Below are 19,327 nucleotides of genomic sequence, written 5' to 3' on the forward strand. Positions count from 1 at the left end.
CCCCTCCTCCCTCTCATTCTATCCCCCCTCCTTCTATCCCCTCCTCCCCCTCTCCTTCTATCCTCCCCCTCTCCTTCTATCCCCCTCCTCCCACTCTCCTTCTATCCCCCTCACCCTCTCCTTCTATCCCCTCCTCCCCCCTCTCCTTCTATCCCCCTCCTCCCCCTCTCCTTCTATCCCCCTCCTCCCCCTCTCCTTCTATCCTCCTCCCCCTCTCCTTCTATCCCCCTCCTCCCCTTCTCCTTCCTCCTTCCTCCCCCCTCTCCTTCTATCCCCCTCCTCCCCCTCTCCTTCTATCCTCCCCCCTCTCCTATCTCCTCTCCCTCTCCTTCTCCCCCCTCTCTCCTTCTATCCCCCCTCCTCCCCTCTCCTTCTATCCCCCTCCTCCCCCTCTCCTTCTATCCTCTCCCCCTCCTTCTTCCCCCTCCTCCCCCTCTCCTTCTATCCCTCCTCCCCCTCTCCTTCTATCCCCCCTTCCCCCTCTCCTTCTTCCCCCTCCTCCCCCTCTCCTTCTGTCCCCCTCCTCCCCCTCTCCTTCTATCCCCCTCCTCCCCTCCTCCTTCTATCCCCCCTCCTCCCCCTCTCCTTCTATCCCCCCCTCCCCCTCTCCTTCTATCCCCTCCTCCCCCTCTCCTTCTATCCCCCTCCTCCCCCTCTCCTTCTATTCCCTCCTCCCCCTCTCCTTCTATCCCCCTCCTCCCCCCTCCTCTCCCCCTATCCTTCTATCCCCTCCCCCTCTCCTTCCTCCCCTCTCCTCCTCCCCTCTCCTTCTATCCCCCTCCCCTCCCCCTCTCCTTCTATCTATCTCCCTCCCCCTCTCCCTTCTATCCTCCCCCTCTCCTTCTATCCCCCCTATCCCCTCCCTCCCTTTCCTTCTGTCCCCCTCCTCACCCTCTCATTCTATCCCCCTCCTCCCCATCTCCTTCTATTCCCTCCTCTCCCTCTCCTTCTATCCCCCCCTCTCCTTCTATCCCCCTTCCTCCCCCTCTCCTTCTATTCCTTCCTCTCCCTCTCCTTCTATCCCCCTCATCTCCCTCTCCTTCTACACCCCTCCTCCCCCTCTCCTTCTATCTTCCTCCTCCCACTCTCCTTCTATCTATCTCCTCTCCCTCTCCTTCTATCCTCCCCCTCTCCTTCTGTCCCCCTCCTCTCCCTCTCCCTCTATCCACCTCCTCCCCCTATCCTTCTATCCCCCTCCTCTCCTTCTCCTTCTATCCCCCTCCTCGAACTCTCCTTCTATCCCCCTCCCCCCTCTCCTTCTATCCCCCTCCCCCCTCTCCTTCTATCCCCCTCCTCCCCCTCTCCTTCTATCCCCTCCTCCCCCCCCTCTCCTTCTATCCCCCTCCTCCTCTCCTTCTATCCCCTCCTCCCCCTCTCCTTCTATCCTCCCCCTCTCCTTCTATCCCCCTCCCCCCTCTCCTTCTTCTCTCCTTCTATCCCCCTCCTCCCCCTCTCCTTCTATCCCCCACCCCCTCTCCTTCTATCCCTCCTCCTCTCCTTCTATCCCCCTCCCCTCCCCCTCTCCTTCTCCCTCCCCCCTCCCCTCTCTCCTTCTATCCCCTCCTCCCCCTCTCCTTCTATCCTCCTCCCCCTCTCCTTCTATCCCCTCCCCCCCCTCCTTCTATCCCTCTCCTTCTATCCCCTCCCTCCCTCTCCTTCTGTCACACTCCCTCTATCCCCTCTCATTCTATCCCCCTCCTCCCCTCTCCTTCTATTCCCCTCCCCCCCTCTCCTTCTATCCCCCCCCCACTCTCCTTCTATCCCCTTCCTCCCCCTCTCCTTCTATTCCTCCTCCCCCTCTCCTTCTATCCCCTCCTCCCCTCTCCTTCTATCCCCCTCATCCCTTCCTCCCCCTCTCCTTCTATCTTCCTCCTCCCACTCTCCTTCTATCTATCTCCTCCCCCTCTCCTTCTATCCCTCCCCCTCTCCTTCTATCCCCCTCCTCCCCTCTCCCTCCCTCCCTCTCCCCCTCTCCTTCTATCCCCTCCTCCCCCTCTCCTTCTATCCCCTCCCCCCCTCTCCTTCTATCCCCCCTCCCCCCTCTCCTTCCCCCCCTATCTCCTTCTATCCCCCCCCCTCTCCTTCTATCTATCCCCCCTCCCCCCCTCTCCTTCTATCCCCCCCTCCCCCCTCTCCTTCTATCCTCCCCCTCTCCTTCTATCCCCCTCCTCCCCCCTCTCCTTCTATTCCTCCTCCCTTTCTCCTTCTATCCCCCCCTCTCCTTCTCCTTCTATCCCCTCCTCCCCCTCTCCTTCTATCCCCCTCCTCCCCCCTCTCCTTCTATCCCCCTCCCCCCTCTCCTTCTATCCCCCTCCTCCCCCTCTCCTTCTATCCCCTCCTCCCCCTCTCCTTCTATCCCCCCCCTCCTCCCCCTCTCCTTCTATCCCCCTCCCTCCCCCTCTCCTTCTATCCCCCCCTCCTCCCCCTCTCCTTCTATCCCCCCCTCCTTCCTTCTATCCCCCTCCTCCTCCCCCTCTCCTTCTGTCCCCCTCCTCCCCCTCTCCTTCTATCCCTCCCCCCCTCTCCTTCCTCCCTCCTTTCCCTTCTGTCCCCCCCCCCCTCTCCTTCTATCCCCTCCTCCCCCTCTCCTTCTGTCCTCCCCCTCCTCTTCTATCCCCTCTCATTCTATCCCCCTCCTCCCCCTCTCCTTCTATTCTCCTCTCCCTCTCCTTCCTTCTGTCCCCCCCCCCCTCTCCTTCTATCCCCCTCCTCTCCCTCTCCTTCTATCCCCCTCCTCCCCCCTCTCCTTCTATCCCCTCCTCCCCTCTCCTTCTATCCCCCTCCTCTCCCTCTCCTTCTATCCTCCCCCTCTCCTTCTATCCCTCTCCCTATCCTCCTCTCCCCCTCTCCCTTCTATCCACCTCCTCCCCTCTCCTTCTATCCCCTCCTCCCCCTCTCCTTCTATCCCCCTCCTCCCCCTCTCCTTCTATCCCCCTCCCCCCTCTCCTTCTATCCCCTCCCTCTCCTTCTATCCCCCTCCTCCCCCTCTCCTTCTATCCCCTCCTCCCCCTCTCCTTCTATCCCCCCCTCTCCCTTCTTCTCCCCCTCCTCCCCTCTCCTTCTATCCCCCCTCCCCCTCTCCTTCTATCCCCCTCCTCCCCCCTCTCCTTCTATCCCCCTCCTCCCCTCTCCTTCTATCCCCCTCCTCCCCTCTCCTTCTATCCCCTCCTCCCCCTCTCCTTCTATCCCCCCCTCCCCCCTCTCCTTCTATCCCTCCCCCTCTCCTTCTATCCCCTCCTCCCCCTCTCCTTCCTCCTCCCCCTCCTCCTTCTATCCCCCTCCTCCTCCTCTCCTTCTATCCTCCCCCTCCCCCTCTCCTTCTATCCCCTCCTCCCCCTCTCCTTCTATCCCTCCTCCCCCTCTCCTTCTATCCCCCCTCCCCCCCTCTCCTTCTATCCCCCTCCCCCCTCTCCTTCTATCCATCCTCCCCCTCTCCTTCTATCCCCCTCCTCCCCCTCTCCTTCTATCCCCCCCCTCCCCCCCCCCCTCTCCTTCTATCCCCCTCCCCCTCTCCTTCTATCCCCCTCCTCCCCCTCTCCTTCTATCCCCCTCCCCCCTCCCTCTCCTTCTATCCCCCTCCTCCCCCTCTCCTTCTATCCCCCCTCCCCCTCTCCTTCTATATCCCCCTCTCCTCTATCCCCCTCCCCCTCCTTCTATCCCCCCTCCCCCTCTCCTTCTATCCCCCTCCTCCCCCTCTCCTTCTATATCCCCCTCTCCTTCTATCCCCCTCTCTCTCCTTCTATCCCCCTCCTCCCCCTCTCCCTTCATCCCCCTCCCTCCCTCTCCTTCTATCCCCCTCTCCCCCTCTCCTTCTATCCCCCTCCTCCCCCTCTCCTTCTATCCCCCTCCCCCTCTCCTCCTATCCCCCCCTCCCCCTCTCCTTCTATCCCCCTCCTCCCCCTCTCCTTCTATCCCCCTCCTCCCCCTCTCCTTCTATCCCCTCCTCCCCTCTCCTTCTATCCCCCCTCCCCCCTCCTTCTATCCCCCTCCTCCCCCTCTCCTTCTATCCCCCTCCCCCCTCTCCTTCTATCCCCCTCCTCCCCCTCTCCTTCTATCCCCCTCCTCCCCTCTCCTTCTATCCTCCTCCGCCCTCTCCTTCTATCCCCCTCCTCCCCCTCTCCTTCTATCCCCCTCCTCCCCCTCTCCTTCTATCCCCCTCCTCCCCTCTCCTTCTATCCCCCTCCCCCCCCTCCCCCTCTCCTTCTTCATTCCCCCTCCTCCCCCTCTCCTTCTATCCCCCCCCCCCCTCTCCTTCTATCCCCTCCCCCTCTCCTTCTATCCCCCTCCTCCCCCTCTCCTTCCTTCTATCCCCCTCCCTTCCCCCTCCTCCCTTCTATCCCCCTATCCTCCCCCTCTCCTTCTATCCCCCTCCTCTCCCTCTCCTTCTATCCCCCTCCTCCCCCTCTCCTTCTATCCCCCTCCTCCCCTTCTCCTTCCCCCCCCCTCCTCCCCCTCTCCTTCTATCCCCCTCCTCCCCCTCTCCTTCTATCCCCCTCCTCCCCCTCTCCTTCTATCCTCCCCCTCTCCTTCTATCCCCCTCCCTCCCCTCTCCTTCTATCCCCCTCCTCCCCCTCTCCTTCTATCCCCCTCCCCCTCTCCTTCTATCCCCTCCTCCCCCTATCCTTCTATCCCCCTCCTCCCCTCTCCTTCTATCCACCTCCTCCCCCTCTCCTTCTATCCCCCTCCTCCCCCTCTCCTTCTATCCACCTCCTCCCCCTCTCCTTCTATCCCCCTCCCCCCCTCCTTCTATCCCCCTCCTCCCCCTCTCCTTCTATCCCCCCCCCTCTCCCTCCTCCCTCTATCCCCCTCCTCCCCCTCTCCTTCTATCCCCCTCCTCTCCCTCTCCTTCTATCCCCCTCCTCCCCCTCTCCTTCTATCCCCCCCTCCTCCCCCTCTCCTTCTATCCCCCTCCCTATCCCCCCTCTCCTTCTATCCCCCTCCCCTCCCCCTCTCCTTCTATCCCCCCTCCTCCCCCTCTCCTTCTATCCCCCTCCTCCCCCTCTCCTTCTATCCCCCTCCTCCCCCTCTCCTTCTATCCCCCTCCTCTCCCTCTCCTATCTCCTCCCCCTCCTTCTATCCCCTCCTCCCCTCTCCTTCTATCCCCCTCCTCTCCCTCTCCTTCTATCCCCCTCCTCGCCCTCTCCTTCTATCCCCCTCCTCCCCCTCTCCTTCTATCCCCCTCCTCCCCCTCTCCTTCTATCCCCCTCCTCCCCCTCTCCTTCTATCCCCCTCCTCCCCCTCTCCTTCTCCTCCCCCTCCTCCCCCTCTCCTTCTATCCCCCCCTCCCCCCCTTCCCCTCTCCTATCCTCTCCTTCCCCTCTCCTTCTATCCCCCTCCTCCCCCTCTCCTTCTATCCCCTTCTCCCCCTCTCCTTCTATCCACCTCCTCCCCCTCTCCTTCTATCCCCTTCTCCCCCTCTCCTTCTATCCACCTCCTCCCCCTCTCCTTCTATCCACCTCCTCTCCTTCTATCACCCTCCTCCCACTCCCTTCTACTCCCCTCCTCCTCCTGTCCTTCTGTCCACCTCTCTCAGCCCCTGTTGGAGCCCCCCCCCGCTGCTGCCAGGGAGATGACGGTGGGAATTAAATGCTTAGTCAACTCAGAGAATTTAACTGAGACCTCTTAAACGCCTACAACGCACTTTACACACACAAACACACACACACACACACACACACACACATACACACACACGTACACACATACATACATACATACAGCTCTGAAATTATTATCAAAGGACTGGTCCCATTTGGCCACCCTCTGTATATGGCTGTTTAGTGTTTGGGTTGTTCTGTTGGACATTTGGGTCTCTGGGATTTCTGTGAAAGGGAATATGCCCAAAGTGCTTTGTGACTAAGAGCCGGATCGAACTTCCTGACCTGTGTTATCCTTCCTGGTCCTTCATCTCTGATCCTCTGATGTCTCGTTGTTTAACAGTTGCCTGGCATCTAATACCAGCCGCCAACCAACACACACTTTGATGTGGCACACTGACTGTACTATAATATCCATCCAGGGACATGCAAGAATTCTCTCCCCTCCTTTTCCATGGCTTATTAAATGTATTCTTGTTTTTCCCTCGATGCTCCTGTTGCCCGAACATGGCCGTCTCACATGCATGTCTGACAGGGGTGTGACTAGGTGTGTGTTAGTGACCCTACTGTGGTGGCCTCCATCACAGCGTCAGTGTGAACCACGTGGTGGGAGAGTTTGTTAGGTAGCTCATGGCCCTCCTGCGCTGAGAGAATGGATGCGTGATTATGAAGCCATCAGCCATGAACCAGTAGGGCTGGGGAGGTGCCCCCCTTCTCGCGGGTGCCATTGATTGGTGGCCATGTGTTTGTGCCCGATAGACTGTGAAATGGTGTATTGCAGCACGGCTGTGTCGCACCTGCGTCCCACCAAGGTGATTGATTGGTTTGGTCATGTGGAATGTTCCCATCTGGTCTGCAGTAATGCATTTTCTTTCCATCCTGTGAATAGCAAGCACTGGCTGGAGGACAGTGAGGCTCCAAAAATGGGAAAGGCCAAACGAAAACATTTCCCCCCTCCCCTTTTTGCTTTTTACCAACGTGGAAAAATCAAATAGACCAAGCTTCTCGTCTGATTATCCTGTGTGGTGGGGGCTGGGGGTGTTTGGGATAAATACAATCAGGAAATACGCCTCTTATACACAGAGACAGACCACCAGGGGAATCAAATCCCTTCTGTCTCTAGGTAGTCAGAGGGGCAGTAGTACTTCATTTTGAATGGCATACTTCAACGCTGAAAGCTGTGTGTTATAATGAATGTCGTCTTTGATCCAGCTGAATATTTATATCTCATGCTCCTCCCATCCTGAACTTGAGCGAGATGGAGGAAGCTTGTCTTTGCTATTAAAAGAGAGCCTTTTCATTTTGTCGAGCATGACTCACCTTAACAAGTCTGTTTCATTTTGCTCTACTTAGATTCCTCCTCGTTTGATTCTGATTATTCTTAATCCCGGGCCCCTCTCTTTTAATTGATCTATTCATTCCACCTAATGACTAATTACATATCAGAGCGCATCAGCGAAGGCATTCATCATCGTAGAACGTAATAATCAATGACATTTCAACAAAGGAAAAAATAAATATGCAAAAGAACTCATTAACATTTTGCGCTGGCTGTTTGAATAATGCTGCTGCTGACAAGGCTGTAATTAACAGAAATTGATGCTGAGCTCAGGGTGGGAAGAGAGAGTTGTATCCCCAGAGCTTTGTTGTGTGCTCAGTGTGGGCCTCTGCCTTGCTGGTATGTGGACTGGGCTGGCTGGGCAGTGGGCACTGACTGCTACATCAGAGAGAGAGGAGGTGCTGATATACTACCCTTACCACCCTGCTGACCTCTCCACAACCCCAGCCCAGCTCACAGCACAGCTTTTATTTACTGTCAAGCACAACCTGGCGGGAACATCAAAAGCCTGCAACAGGATGGATGTACACAAACAGTTGAGGGAAGGAAACAAACGTCTCCGTTCTAAAAGCCAGGGAAACCAGTGAGTGGGTGTGCTGCTTTGTTCTCGGCTGTAATGTCACGCCTGCCAGTGGATTGTGTTTGGGAGCTACTGAGCCTATTGCAGTGCTTCATGTCAAGGTTTCCAGAGAGACCAGAACTTTCCACTACAGGGTTAGTGTAGAATATCAGGGTGGAAAAGGAGCTGCTCTGTAGTACGTGGTCTAAAATCTATTTCCTATGTTTTACTTTCCCACTGTAGGTCCCTGAGTCCACCCCTTCTACACCCCCTCTGTCTCTCTCTTTTCCTGTCGGCTTTCCTGTTTTGGTCATGAATATCAACAGAAAATGCAGCAAACACAATAAAGCTGTTTGTGTTTGTTTTTTTGGACAGCTGAAAGTGCTGATTGTAACAAGTTGAAGGAATTTCCTTTATTGCGTGTGTTAGCCCTGCCACATGGCTCAACATGGAACATTAACTTGACAGCGATAATGGATTGCGATGAGGTTCTTGGCTAGCACTCCTAACGCAGGGATAGGAGCATGGGTTAGGCTACTTCACAGGCACAGCACACACTGGAAAGAAAGAGGGGGGAACAGATGTATGATCTGTTCATTTGGCTTTAGCATTACCCTCTAACTCCTCATGTTTACACACTGTTTTACCCACTTCATATGTACTGCTGTACTACTACTGCTGTACACACCTTTTCTATCCATATATCCTGTCCTTACTGTCTATACACACCATTTATATACACTATATATGCTCAGTGACTTTCAACGTGACACCGTCACAGGAATTCTTCCCTGAGTTGCCCCAGTCAACTGTAAGTGCTGTTATTTTGAAGTGGAAATGTCTAGGAGTAACAACGGCTAAAGTGGTAGGCCACACAAGCTCACAGAACGGGACTGCTGAGTGCTGAAGCGCATAGTGAGTAGAACTCGTCTGTCCTCAGTTGCAACACTCACTACCGACTTCCAAACTGCCTCTGGAAGCAACATCAGTACAATAACTGTTCATGGGGAGCTTCATGAAATGGTTTTTCATTGCAGAGCAGCCGCACACGAGCCTAAGATTACCATGCAGAATGCTAAGCGTCTGCTGGAATGGTGTAAACCTCCCGCCATTGGAATCTGGAGCAGTGGAAATGCATTCTCTGGAGTGATGAATCACGCTTTAGTATCTGGCAGTCCAACGGACAAATGGGTTTACTGGATGCCAGGATAACTCTACCTGCCAGATGCATAGTGCCAACTGTAAAGTTTGGTGGATGAGGAATAATGGTCTGGGGCTGTTTTTCATGGTTCAGACTCCTTAGTTCCAGTGAATGGAAATCTTAACGATACAGCAAACAATGACATTCTAGACGATTCTGTTCTTCCAACTTTGTGGCAACAGTTTGGGGAAGGCCCTTTCCTGTTTCAACATGACAATGCCCCTGTGCACAAAGCGAGGTCCATACAGAAATGGTTTGTCGAGATTGATGTGGATGAACTTGACAGGCCTGCACAGAGCCCTGACCTCAACCCCATCGAACATCTTTGGGATGAATTGGAATTCAAACTGCGAGTCAGGCCTAATCGCCCAACATCAGTGCCCAACCTCACTAATGCTCTTGTGGAAGAATGGAAGCAAGTCCCTGCAGAAATGTTCCAACATCTAGTGGAAAGCCTTCCCAGAAGAGTGGAGGCTGTTATAGCAGCAAAGGGGGACCAACTCCATATTAATGCCCATGATCTTGGAATGAGATGTTCGACGAGCAGATGTCCACATACTTTTGGCCATGTAGTGTATATACACTGAGTGTACAACCTGCTCCTTCAATGACATAGACTGACCAGGTGATTCCAGGTAAAAGCTATAGTCACTTATTGATGTCATTTGTTAAATCCACTTCAATTCAGTGTAGATGAAGGGGAGGACACAGGGTAAAGGATTTTTAAGCCTTGAGACAATTGAGACATGGATTGTGTGCCATTCAGTGGGTGAATGGGCAAGACAAAATATTTAAGTGCCTTTGAACAGGGTATGGTAGTCGGTGCCAGGCTCACTAGGTGGGTTTTTCAAGCTACACAGTTTTCTGCGTGTATCAAGAATGGTCTACCACCCAAAGGACATCCAGCCAACTTGACACAAGTGTGGGAAGCATTATGGTCAACACAGGTAGAGTCCATGCCCCGACAAATTGAGGTGGTTCTGAGGGCAAAAGATGGGCTGCAACTCAATATTAGGAAGGTGTTCCTAATGTTTTGTACACTCAGTGTATATATATTTATATTTAAGTTCTGATATAGCTCGTTCTGATATTTACTTTTTGATTGTGTATTTTGTTGCTAGGTATTACTGCACTGTTGGAGCTAGAAACATAAGCATTTCACTGCACCTGTGATAACATCTGCCAATCTGTGTACACAACCTATAACTTTGATTTTATTCCGTGTTGTTTGTGTTTTATTTGGTCCGTTCCTTCCTACCGAGGCCCTCGGTAGTAATGCATCAGAGATGCTGTAGAGCAGAGCAGAGCAGAGCTCACTAATTTGCTGTTTTTGTGGCTGGGGTTTTGAATTGATCCCTAGAGATGCTTAGATCACTACCTCCCAGAGTATCAAAACAAGGCGCACTGCACAGCACCTCCATGCTCCAATCAATAGGGAGTCATACTCTGAATGACTCCACACAACGCCTTCATTCTGAGGTCTCTGAGCTGCATCCCAATTTCATTTCAATATTTCATGTTGCAGATGCTGTTTATACCTCACTCACACATTATACCCTATCTAAGGAAGTCATTCAGTTCAGTAAGGTTGAATTGTAGGGTGGAAGGCAAATCAATGTTTCCACTGCTGCACATTAGCATAGACTAGCATAGCATCTATTTTTGGTATTGATGGTAACTGTTCAACATAATTATTCGCAACACATCTATTGGATTGCATTCAATGTCAAAACGGTTTTACATTTTAAGCAATCATAATGGCCATTCAAAATGCCAAATGTATATTGTGATATGTATACAATCAGACGGTGTTAGTCGTATGCCAGAATTTTTCGTATTGAGCCGGTGTCATCAGTGCTATTGATTTGGCTAGGAGCCACAGTATTATCCAAGGTGTCTGTCCCAGTGGACTTCATTTCTATTTAGATCATCTGCAGTGATGGCTGTAATTAAGCCGGTTTATTCTTGTTGTTTTTGCATCATGTGTCTGGGGGATTGCGTCCGGTGTCAACACTGTTCTTGATGGACACCTGGACAGCCTGGGCTTCTTCCTCACAGAATGATGAATTTACTTAGCATCCCATCCATCAACACACACTGTAGTCTAAGGAAGTACAAAAATGTATTAAAAGAAAAATACAAAATACAGACTGTCACAGACAAGAATCAAAAAAGGAAACAGAATATTGCTTTCTGTAGACCGACTGCACCTGCTCAGAACAAATCTTGTAATAATGATATTAGCGCTGCTGTTGTGAATGCCAGGCTGGCTGTGATAGGACAGGCCTGCTTGGGGAGATAATAAACAGCATGGCTAATGCCCTGGAAAGTGTCAGGCCTGCGACTCCTCTGGTGAAATTGGTCTCTTGTTCTCATGGTTTTCGTTCCTCTTTCCGCTCACAACGTCAGTGGGCTGTGATGGATGAGGTCTTGTTTCAGACTTCAGTGCTTCGTAAAGGAGAATTAAGATTTAATGTCTCGAGTCATGTTCTGGCTCTGTAAATATAGGTTATTACGGGGACCTATTCTCCTCAGATTGAGTTATGTCTGCTAGAGACAGAGGAGAGCACTGTGTTGTGATGAGGGTGTATTTGTCGGGCTAATTTGGGTGCTCGCTCGGCTCTAGAAGAAAAACCTAAGTGCCAATCTGTTCCACCTGATTTATTATAACTTGTTCTTCACTGGTTCAGCATCTTGAACACACATCCACCAGACCTGTGATCAACTTCTCCATCACTTCACATGATTAGTGGTTTAAAAAACGTTGAGTGATACCCTTGAAAGTACCTATTAGCTGTAAATTTCTATTCATTCTGATGTTTTGCTGGATTAACTTTCATGGCAAGACAGCCAGGCCATAGAGTTTCGGTGCTCTGTGATGGAACGCTATCCATTCTACCTTTTACTTTTCTGTTAGGCGTCTTTTGTTAAAGTATTGCAGAAAACTTCCTTTGGTTTTCCTTGAGCCAAGTTTTCTTCAACCAAGTTTCTAAATGGCTGAGTTAGCAGTCTCGGCAGCAGCAGCAGCAGCAGTGCCCTCTACAATCAAAGCACAGTGATCGTGCCCTGGCTCTCTGCCTCCCCTCAGCCACTGGCATGTGAGAGTCTCTCTCCCAGGTCTTGTACTGTGTCCTCGACCCACACATCACACTCCACATGCGCTCTGCTCTTAAGTGTGATGATTTGGCTCCATTAATCATCCCAGTCAGAGGGTTTCTATAATGTATGATGTGTCCTATTACGGAGGGGAAGTGCCTGCTGGTGGCTTCCAGGGGGACAGGCAGGGGGAGACAGAGGGGAGTGCTGGGCCAGGCAGGTTATTGATCACAGAGCCCCTCTAGCCTGTCACTCCTCTAGCAGTGCTAAGGAGAGATGGAGGATGTGATTAGATAAAAAACGGGGTTAGAGGAGCATCCGCATCAGGCAGGCATCAAGGCAGGTGAGCCGAGCCCAGAACCTTGTTAATCAGTGACCTCTAGATCCTCCAGATCCTGAAGTACATCTCTAGCCACGCTCCCACTTGGCCCTTCCCCTCGCCACTGCATCCTTCTCCTCCAAGTGACTCATTTGGCTCATGGAGGAGAGAGAGAGGGGTGTGGAGGGTGAGTGAGGGTTGGGGTGGGTGGGCGATGGGGGTGGGCAGTGGCCTCACAGCTGCGTTAGCTGGCACCGGTTCCTCAAACATCAGCGTCGCAGCCAGCAGCCTGCTTGGCACAAACACTTGCCAGTAACACTTAAACAAATTGCAATTGCAATAGCTGGGCTGTCTTACATTGTTGATTTTTGACATTCTAAGAGACTTTTTCTCCCCCATATTCCTTTTTGGAGGCTTTCATCATGTAGATGACTGTATGTTATGAGCGAGCCCCCATTGTTTTCTAATCTTTGTGTTTGTGTGTTGAGCACCTATGGATCCGCCGGTCTTCTACAGAAGCTTCTCTTTGACACCCTGTTCTTTTTTTCAAACTGGAACATTGCTGAAAGGTTTCTACATTATCCACTGAAAGGTTTCTACATGATCCACTGAAAGGTTTCTACATGATCCACTGAAAGGTTTCTACATTATCCACTGAAAGGTTTCTACATTATCCACTGAAAGGTTTCTACATTATCCACTGAAAGGTTTCTACATTATCCACTGAAAGGTTTCTACATTATCCACTGAAAGGTTTCTACATTATCCACTGAAAGGTTTCTACATTGTCCACTGAAAGCATGTATTGCCTATGAGAATGTAAACCTCACCCCCAAAATATATTTTGTCTCATGATATTTGAAACAGTTCAAAAAATGTAATATAATATTTAGCATTTGAATAGAGATTTGTAGATGTGTTTTGGGGTTTTCTTTTTGATGTACAGAATATAGTATTTTGGCATGTCCCCCCCCTAAAAATAAAACACATGCTGGTGATTTCTATACAGTGTAGTAGCACACATCTTATACACCTCATATATATATATAAGTATTGCAGAAATATACCTCAAAATAAATGGATCTATATCTCAGTATTGTTATGACCCTCTGTATCTACACATGCAGCAGTGGTAAACACAGTGTTGTGCTGGTAAGTGCAGTGACATGAGAATGAGAACATCTCTTTGTTTACCAATGCTGTGTGATCATGTGTGGCGGCACGCTAAACAGTTAAATGCCTGTTTACCGTTGGGTTCCTCAGGGATGTTTTCCCCTCGGTTTGGGCTGAACTGTAGTGTTGTTGACTGTGCTCAGGTCCCTGGGCGTGTTACAACGCTTGGCTTGGCCGGGTCGTGCTCCAGAGGTTCAGGGGAGCTGCCTGCCTGGCCACTAGCTGGCTACCTCTCTCCCTGGTTGGTTGGTTGGTTGGTAGGTAGGTCCAGACCTGGAGAGAGAGTTTTCCTGAGCATGACTTCCTGCTTTGCTGGGGTTAACACTCAGCCATCAATTATTCACGGTGGATAGAGAGTGTGTGACAAAACACATGCTGGGGATGAATATTTCACTGTGGGCATGAGCATCTCCTCACAGGGGAGAGACAGGGGGACTAAGTGATACTGATAGAGACTAAACCATGCCGAGGCTGAGGTGCAGCTCAGGAAATGTAAAAAACAACAACAGGTATAACCTTTTTAGTCAGCCAAGACAGATGTTCTGTCCCTCTGCGGTGGCTCGGGTATGTAGTTAACCCACAACTAAATGCTCCTTCCTTTGTGAGAGAGCTAACCCAGAAATGTTATATCATATCAAATGAGTTGTGTTGCTACTGAAAGGGAAGCAGCGTTGTCAGTTAAACCACCTTACCTGATTTCGGCAGCTTCCTCTCTAGCTCTCTGGAGACTGTGTGCAGATGCAGTACGACTGTGCCCCGCAGCAATACTCAGAGATGTGAATCCTCCAACATGTGCCTCTGTTCACCTGGGCATGCCAGTATGATGTTCTGTTCAGTCAGAGCGTAACAGAATCTCCTGGCTAGGCAAGTTTTAAACTCACTAGAATATCTACCTTTTCCCCAGAGTAAACCCAATGTTGTTCCAGTGCTGCGTCTGGTGCTTGCAATGTTTGAAAGTCTGACAAAAATAATGTACGATGTTGTTAAAGTTGTTTATCATTTCCTTGTAGGAACCTCTTGTTTTTTCCGCCGGAGTAAAAGTGCTGAGTTTAGTATATTGTGAGGAGCATGATTCATGTGCGTTGTGCGTCGTGTGTTTTATTTGTTTTCCTGACGGCTGCCGGGAAGCGTCTCTCTCAGGAGGAATGCTGCACACCAAAAGTGTGACACTGATGGAGCAACTCTGTCTAGGATCTCTTCTAGCTTAAGGAATACATATTCTACATAACATTTTGTACAGATCTGCATTATGATATGTGGTCTATGTTCTAATGTGTGGCCTAATATGTGACCTGTATACGTGTGAAAGTGAATTAGGATATTACCTTGTTATTTCAAGACAAAATGAATAAGAAACATGATTTCTAGACCATAATGTGGTGTCAATGGTTTTTGTCTAAAAATAGTTTTCTCTGTGCCTCCACAGGTAAATCAGCAGAGAGGGCTCAATTTGCAGCCTATGGGAGAGAGCCTGGCGTGTCTGGCTGCCAGGTAAGTTTGATATCTGTTATTTACTGCTAAAAAGTAAGAAAATGTATGCACTCACTACTGTAAGTCGCTCTGGATAAGAACATCTGCTAAATGACTATAATGTAAATATAGTGTGGTGAACTCTGCTTGTTAACTTCTCTTTGTTTGGGCATTCTCAATACATTGTTAAAACTAATTGGCGTGTCCAGCTCATCAGATAAAATGCCTTTGTTGGTAGTATAATTAGAGTGAAAATGAACGTTTGCACCGGAGATGGTTTATAATGCAAACAAGAAAGCTCATGAGAATATTCTGAGGTGTGGAGGCTTAGAGATAATGAGTGAGTGATTACAGTGGAGCGTCCTCAGGTCTTCGCTGCCTGGGCTGAGGAGTTTCTCCGTGCCCTGTGCAGTCTAGCAGAGTCTACCAGGGGCAGCCCAAAACCACAGAGAAACACCACTTTCAACACCTCCATTAAGCCAGGGTCAGTGAGCACAGCCAAGCTCAGCCCAGATCCCCTCTCACAGCCACACAGATGTTCAACACAAAGGCCTGACTGTGTGCACAAGCCACATCTCTCTCTCTCTCTCTCTCTCTCTCTCTCTCTCTCTCTCTCTCTCTCTTTCTCTTTCTCTTTCTCTCTCTTTCTCTTTCTCTTTCTCTCTCTCTCTTTCTCTCTCTTTCTCTCTCTTTCTCTTTCTATTTCTTTCTCTTTCTATTTCTTTCTCTCTCTTTCTCTCTCTTTCTCTCTCTCTCTTTCTCTCTCTTTCTCTTTCTCTCTCTTTCTTTCTCTCTCTTTCTCTCTCTCTCTCTCTCTCTCTCTCTCTTTCTCTCTATTTCTCTCTCTCTCTCTCTCTCTCTCTCTCTCTCTCTCTCTCTTGGTCTCTCTCGGTATGATGTCAATGGGGAGAGCGCTCATATTCTCTCTCCTCTTTCTCTCCCTCGTTCATTCTTCTCTCTGTTCTCCTCTTTCGCTCTCACTCACTGTTTTTCGGTCTCTTCCCACTCTATCTCGAGTATCTCTGTATTTCTTTTCCCTCTGCCCTGGCTGTGAGACCAGTAAGAGAAGTTCCACAGAAAATGGCTTCCGTCAGGGTCTGCTCCACCCTCCACTGTTCCCAGTACTGAGCATTTATATTCCACATTATGGTCAAAGATATTGGGATTAGGGGTTTGTGAGTCTGGACTTTAAGATTAGGTTTAGGGCTACGTCTGAAAGATGTCTTTAAAAGATTAAGCTCACCTCTTTGGGCTTAAGCCAAAGATCAAGGGAGCCTCTGACCTCATTGACTCACCACTCATTTAACCCCAAGCTAATCATGTGCCAGAGTAGTACCCTTCACCACTCTATCCCCTCACTGTACACACTGTACACATTACTACTAACAACTATGTGGTCATACAGAGGTCTGCGCTTCCAGTCAGACAGAGTGAAAATATAGCTGATGTGAGTTGAAAGCTCGTTTACTCATTCATAAAAGAGCTTTTGGAGATGGAATGCCAGTTCAGACATTTTGTGTGGGAACTGGGGAATTGATGCAGGCCTGCAGCTGCTGAGATCTGAGGCTGGCAGAGATTCAGTTTGTCTGGTCCCAGAAAAAAAAACAGGAAGACCAAAAAAGTCATTTCATTCTTTCGAGAATGTAGGAAGAATGCTGTCTGGAAAAGACGTTATAAATATTGTGTAACACTTCTAGTGATTATCGACAGGGCTCCACCGCTGAGCATGAGCAAAGCATCGCAGGTGCAAAGATTATCAGGCATTGTTTATCTTTTAATGAGCAGCCTGAATGTTCACAACCCCCATATCCTGGAGATTTCATAATCCATCCACACTAACCCAATAAAAGGTAACATTGTATTCTCTTCTCGGAGGACCAAGACTGGAAATTCGAAACACACAAACAATCTATCAAGAGGTTGGTTTTTGGAGACTCCCGTAATAGCGCCAGATATCTGCCAAACAGACCGTCAGTTGTGGGCTTGTCGTCAAGTCTAAGCAAATTGCCTCGCTCAGCATCGGATTATTGCATCATTTGAACGTGATGAAGAACTCCCCATGTCTTATTGGGTTAGATATTCAGTGTTGTAGCCAGCTGTGGCCCCTTATTCCACTGTTCCTTTTTACACCGAACATGTTGGTCTCACCATAATCAACCCGTGTTCTAAACCTTCTGGCGTCATCTTTTCGGACAGTTGTTATCTGCACACCAGTAAAAGTAAAAGAGCCCAATGTATCCAGTCATTGTCTTTGTGGTATGGCAAGGTGTTATTCAGCCTTCATCATAATAGCAGGAAATCAGATTTAATTGAAGGCCTTCAGCATATCATCCCCCTCTCTCTCTCCCTGAGTGTGCGGGCATACTGTTCTGTGTGTGCCCATGTTGAGTTGGGCCTATGTCCCAAGTGGGATGAGGTAATGAACAGGGCTAGGGTGTGGGGGGAGAACGGGGGAGAGAGAGTGGGAGGAAGGGGGTGGAGAGGGGTTGGCGGGTAGCTGTGTTGCCGTGGCGCCAGCAGCGCTGTGTTCAGCAGGTAGCTCCTGTGTGCCTCCTGCGAGACGGATTACCCTGATTAAAGTGACAGGATGCAGTTGACTGACGACTCCCATTATCTCCTCAAATCTGCGTGACATTTCACTGTGGAAGATGATCATTGAGATGTGAAGAGGCTTGGGCAGAAAGCCCTGTGATTCAGGAAATTCTTGACATAATAAAGCCTTGTGTCGGGTATTGGGCTTTAGCAACATGATTGACTGCAACGTTTGATGCAAGTGTGTTATTGGAGTACTAGGGGAGGACATTTTCTCTTTCTCCTTAGACAGTCACACACTGACTACAGAACGAGCCTTGGCTGTTAAACTCAATTTCACTCAAATCTCTGTCTGTTTTCTTCTTCGTCTCAATTGTCTCTCTTTTTTTCTCTCCAGAAAATCAAAGATTATGGGTTTAGTTTCATGAAAGCATAACAACCTTTTCTGTCATCTTTAAATAGGATTCTGATGATTTGAAGATCTATGTAATCAACAACCAATAAACCCTGGCCTTGCTTGAGGTTCCTATGCTTTACTATGTGTACTGTAGATTACATGGTAATTGGTATTTCATTTGACCTCTTGTGGATCTCGTATGGTTTTTGTTCCATGCAGTAGCTTCTATAAAAGAAACACCAGCTAATATTTCTGGGAGGATTCAATATCATTGAACAAAGGCAGCAGAAGTGAGTCTGGTCTGGTCTGTTGTGTCATGTCAATGTCAATGCCAATGCAGTAGCCTCTGTGACAGGTTGTCAGTTTGCAGAGCCTGCTTCTCCCCTCATTTCTACTGTTGTAAAGCAGTGGCAGACTTGATTTTCACAGGACTTGATGGCCTTCATTCCAATCTGTTAAAATCAGAATCTATAGTATTTTTAGAATACCACCTCATTTTGATGTTGTTATGAGGGGTTTTGATTTTAGGATTTTGGGGAATATTTTGTATTTATCGTAGGTGAAATACCCAGGGAATCCAGATAATAATAATGATGATGAACATTTTTGGGGCCATTGACCAAGGTCAAAGTCATCCCTCTGACCTATGTTAGTTTAACGCCATTGGTTTCCATGTCAATCCCCAGCCCTCTCAGTCTACTGGAGTGTTTCCTGGAAGCACACGAGGGCTTCAGTCTCCAGAGCAGAGTCTCCTCTGAGGTATCCTCACTCACCTCGACCCTCCCTCCTTCTCCACTTACGGTCCGCAGCAAATCAGACGAATTGGTCCAGGCCGTTAATTGGCCTGTTTGCTAGGGGCACAGTGCTCACTGGAGTGGAGTGGATACTGGCGGAGCCTGGAGGCTGCTGGAACCTTCCAGAGGATGCCTCCGCTCAGTCACATGACACAGTAAACAGGAGAGGACTCAGGACTCCAGCCCACTAATCTGGGCCTGTCAGATCAGAGGCAGGTTTTGGGACAGCTCTGTGTCATCTCGGCTCTCCTCCACTAATTGGATACGTGTGCCTGAGATCAGACACAGGTCCAGCAGGCTGGTGGCCTGGTGACTCCCAGGTCTCTGGGACGGACGTTTTGTCCAGTTAAGCCGGCGTGGTTTTCGGGGGAGCCAGCGTGGTTTTCGGGGGAGCCAGCGTGGTTTTCGGGGGAGCCAGCGTGGTTTTCGGGGGATCAGACAGATGGTTTAATGAGCCTTGAGCTGCCCTCCTCTCACCCCCCACCCCTGCGCCTCCTCTCACCCCCCTGCACCTCCCTGTGCCCCCTCCATTCAAAGAGCTGCTCCTGCAAGTCAGGGCATGTCCCTGGTTGTGTCTGAAGATGCCCTCAGGCCGTGATCGCTGCTGATCAATACCGTTCCACTGCAGGCTGGAGGAGAGGGAAATCACTAGGTCAGACTGATTGGATGGATTTCTCCTTGGAGTTCAGTGGAGCTGCTAACGGTGGAGCACACAGGAGTACACAAATGACTGTGTGTGTAAAAAAATAGTAACTGAAATTTGTATCTTGTGATTAGATTTCTTATGCTGATGCTCCATAACACAACACCATTTACCAGCATTATAGAACAGATAAAAACAAATCTGAAT

The 19,327-nt window shown here is 50.0% G+C and overlaps 1 protein-coding gene across 8 annotated transcripts in view; it reads left to right on the plus strand.

Annotated features, from left to right (window-relative positions):
* LOC135558948 (transcription factor 12-like) overlaps positions 1-19,327 on the plus strand; it is a 103,355-nt gene that overhangs the window by 50,688 nt on the left and 33,340 nt on the right. For all 8 annotated transcript variants that reach the window (XM_064993233.1, XM_064993206.1, XM_064993214.1 and 5 more), the window contains exon 6: positions 14,711-14,775. In XM_064993233.1, the coding sequence (XP_064849305.1) occupies positions 14,711-14,775 (65 nt within the window). The remainder of the gene's footprint in view (positions 1-14,710; positions 14,776-19,327) is intronic.

This window comes from Oncorhynchus masou, chromosome 2, assembly GCF_036934945.1.
Source record: "Oncorhynchus masou masou isolate Uvic2021 chromosome 2, UVic_Omas_1.1, whole genome shotgun sequence".
NCBI lineage: Eukaryota > Metazoa > Chordata > Actinopteri > Salmoniformes > Salmonidae > Oncorhynchus > Oncorhynchus masou.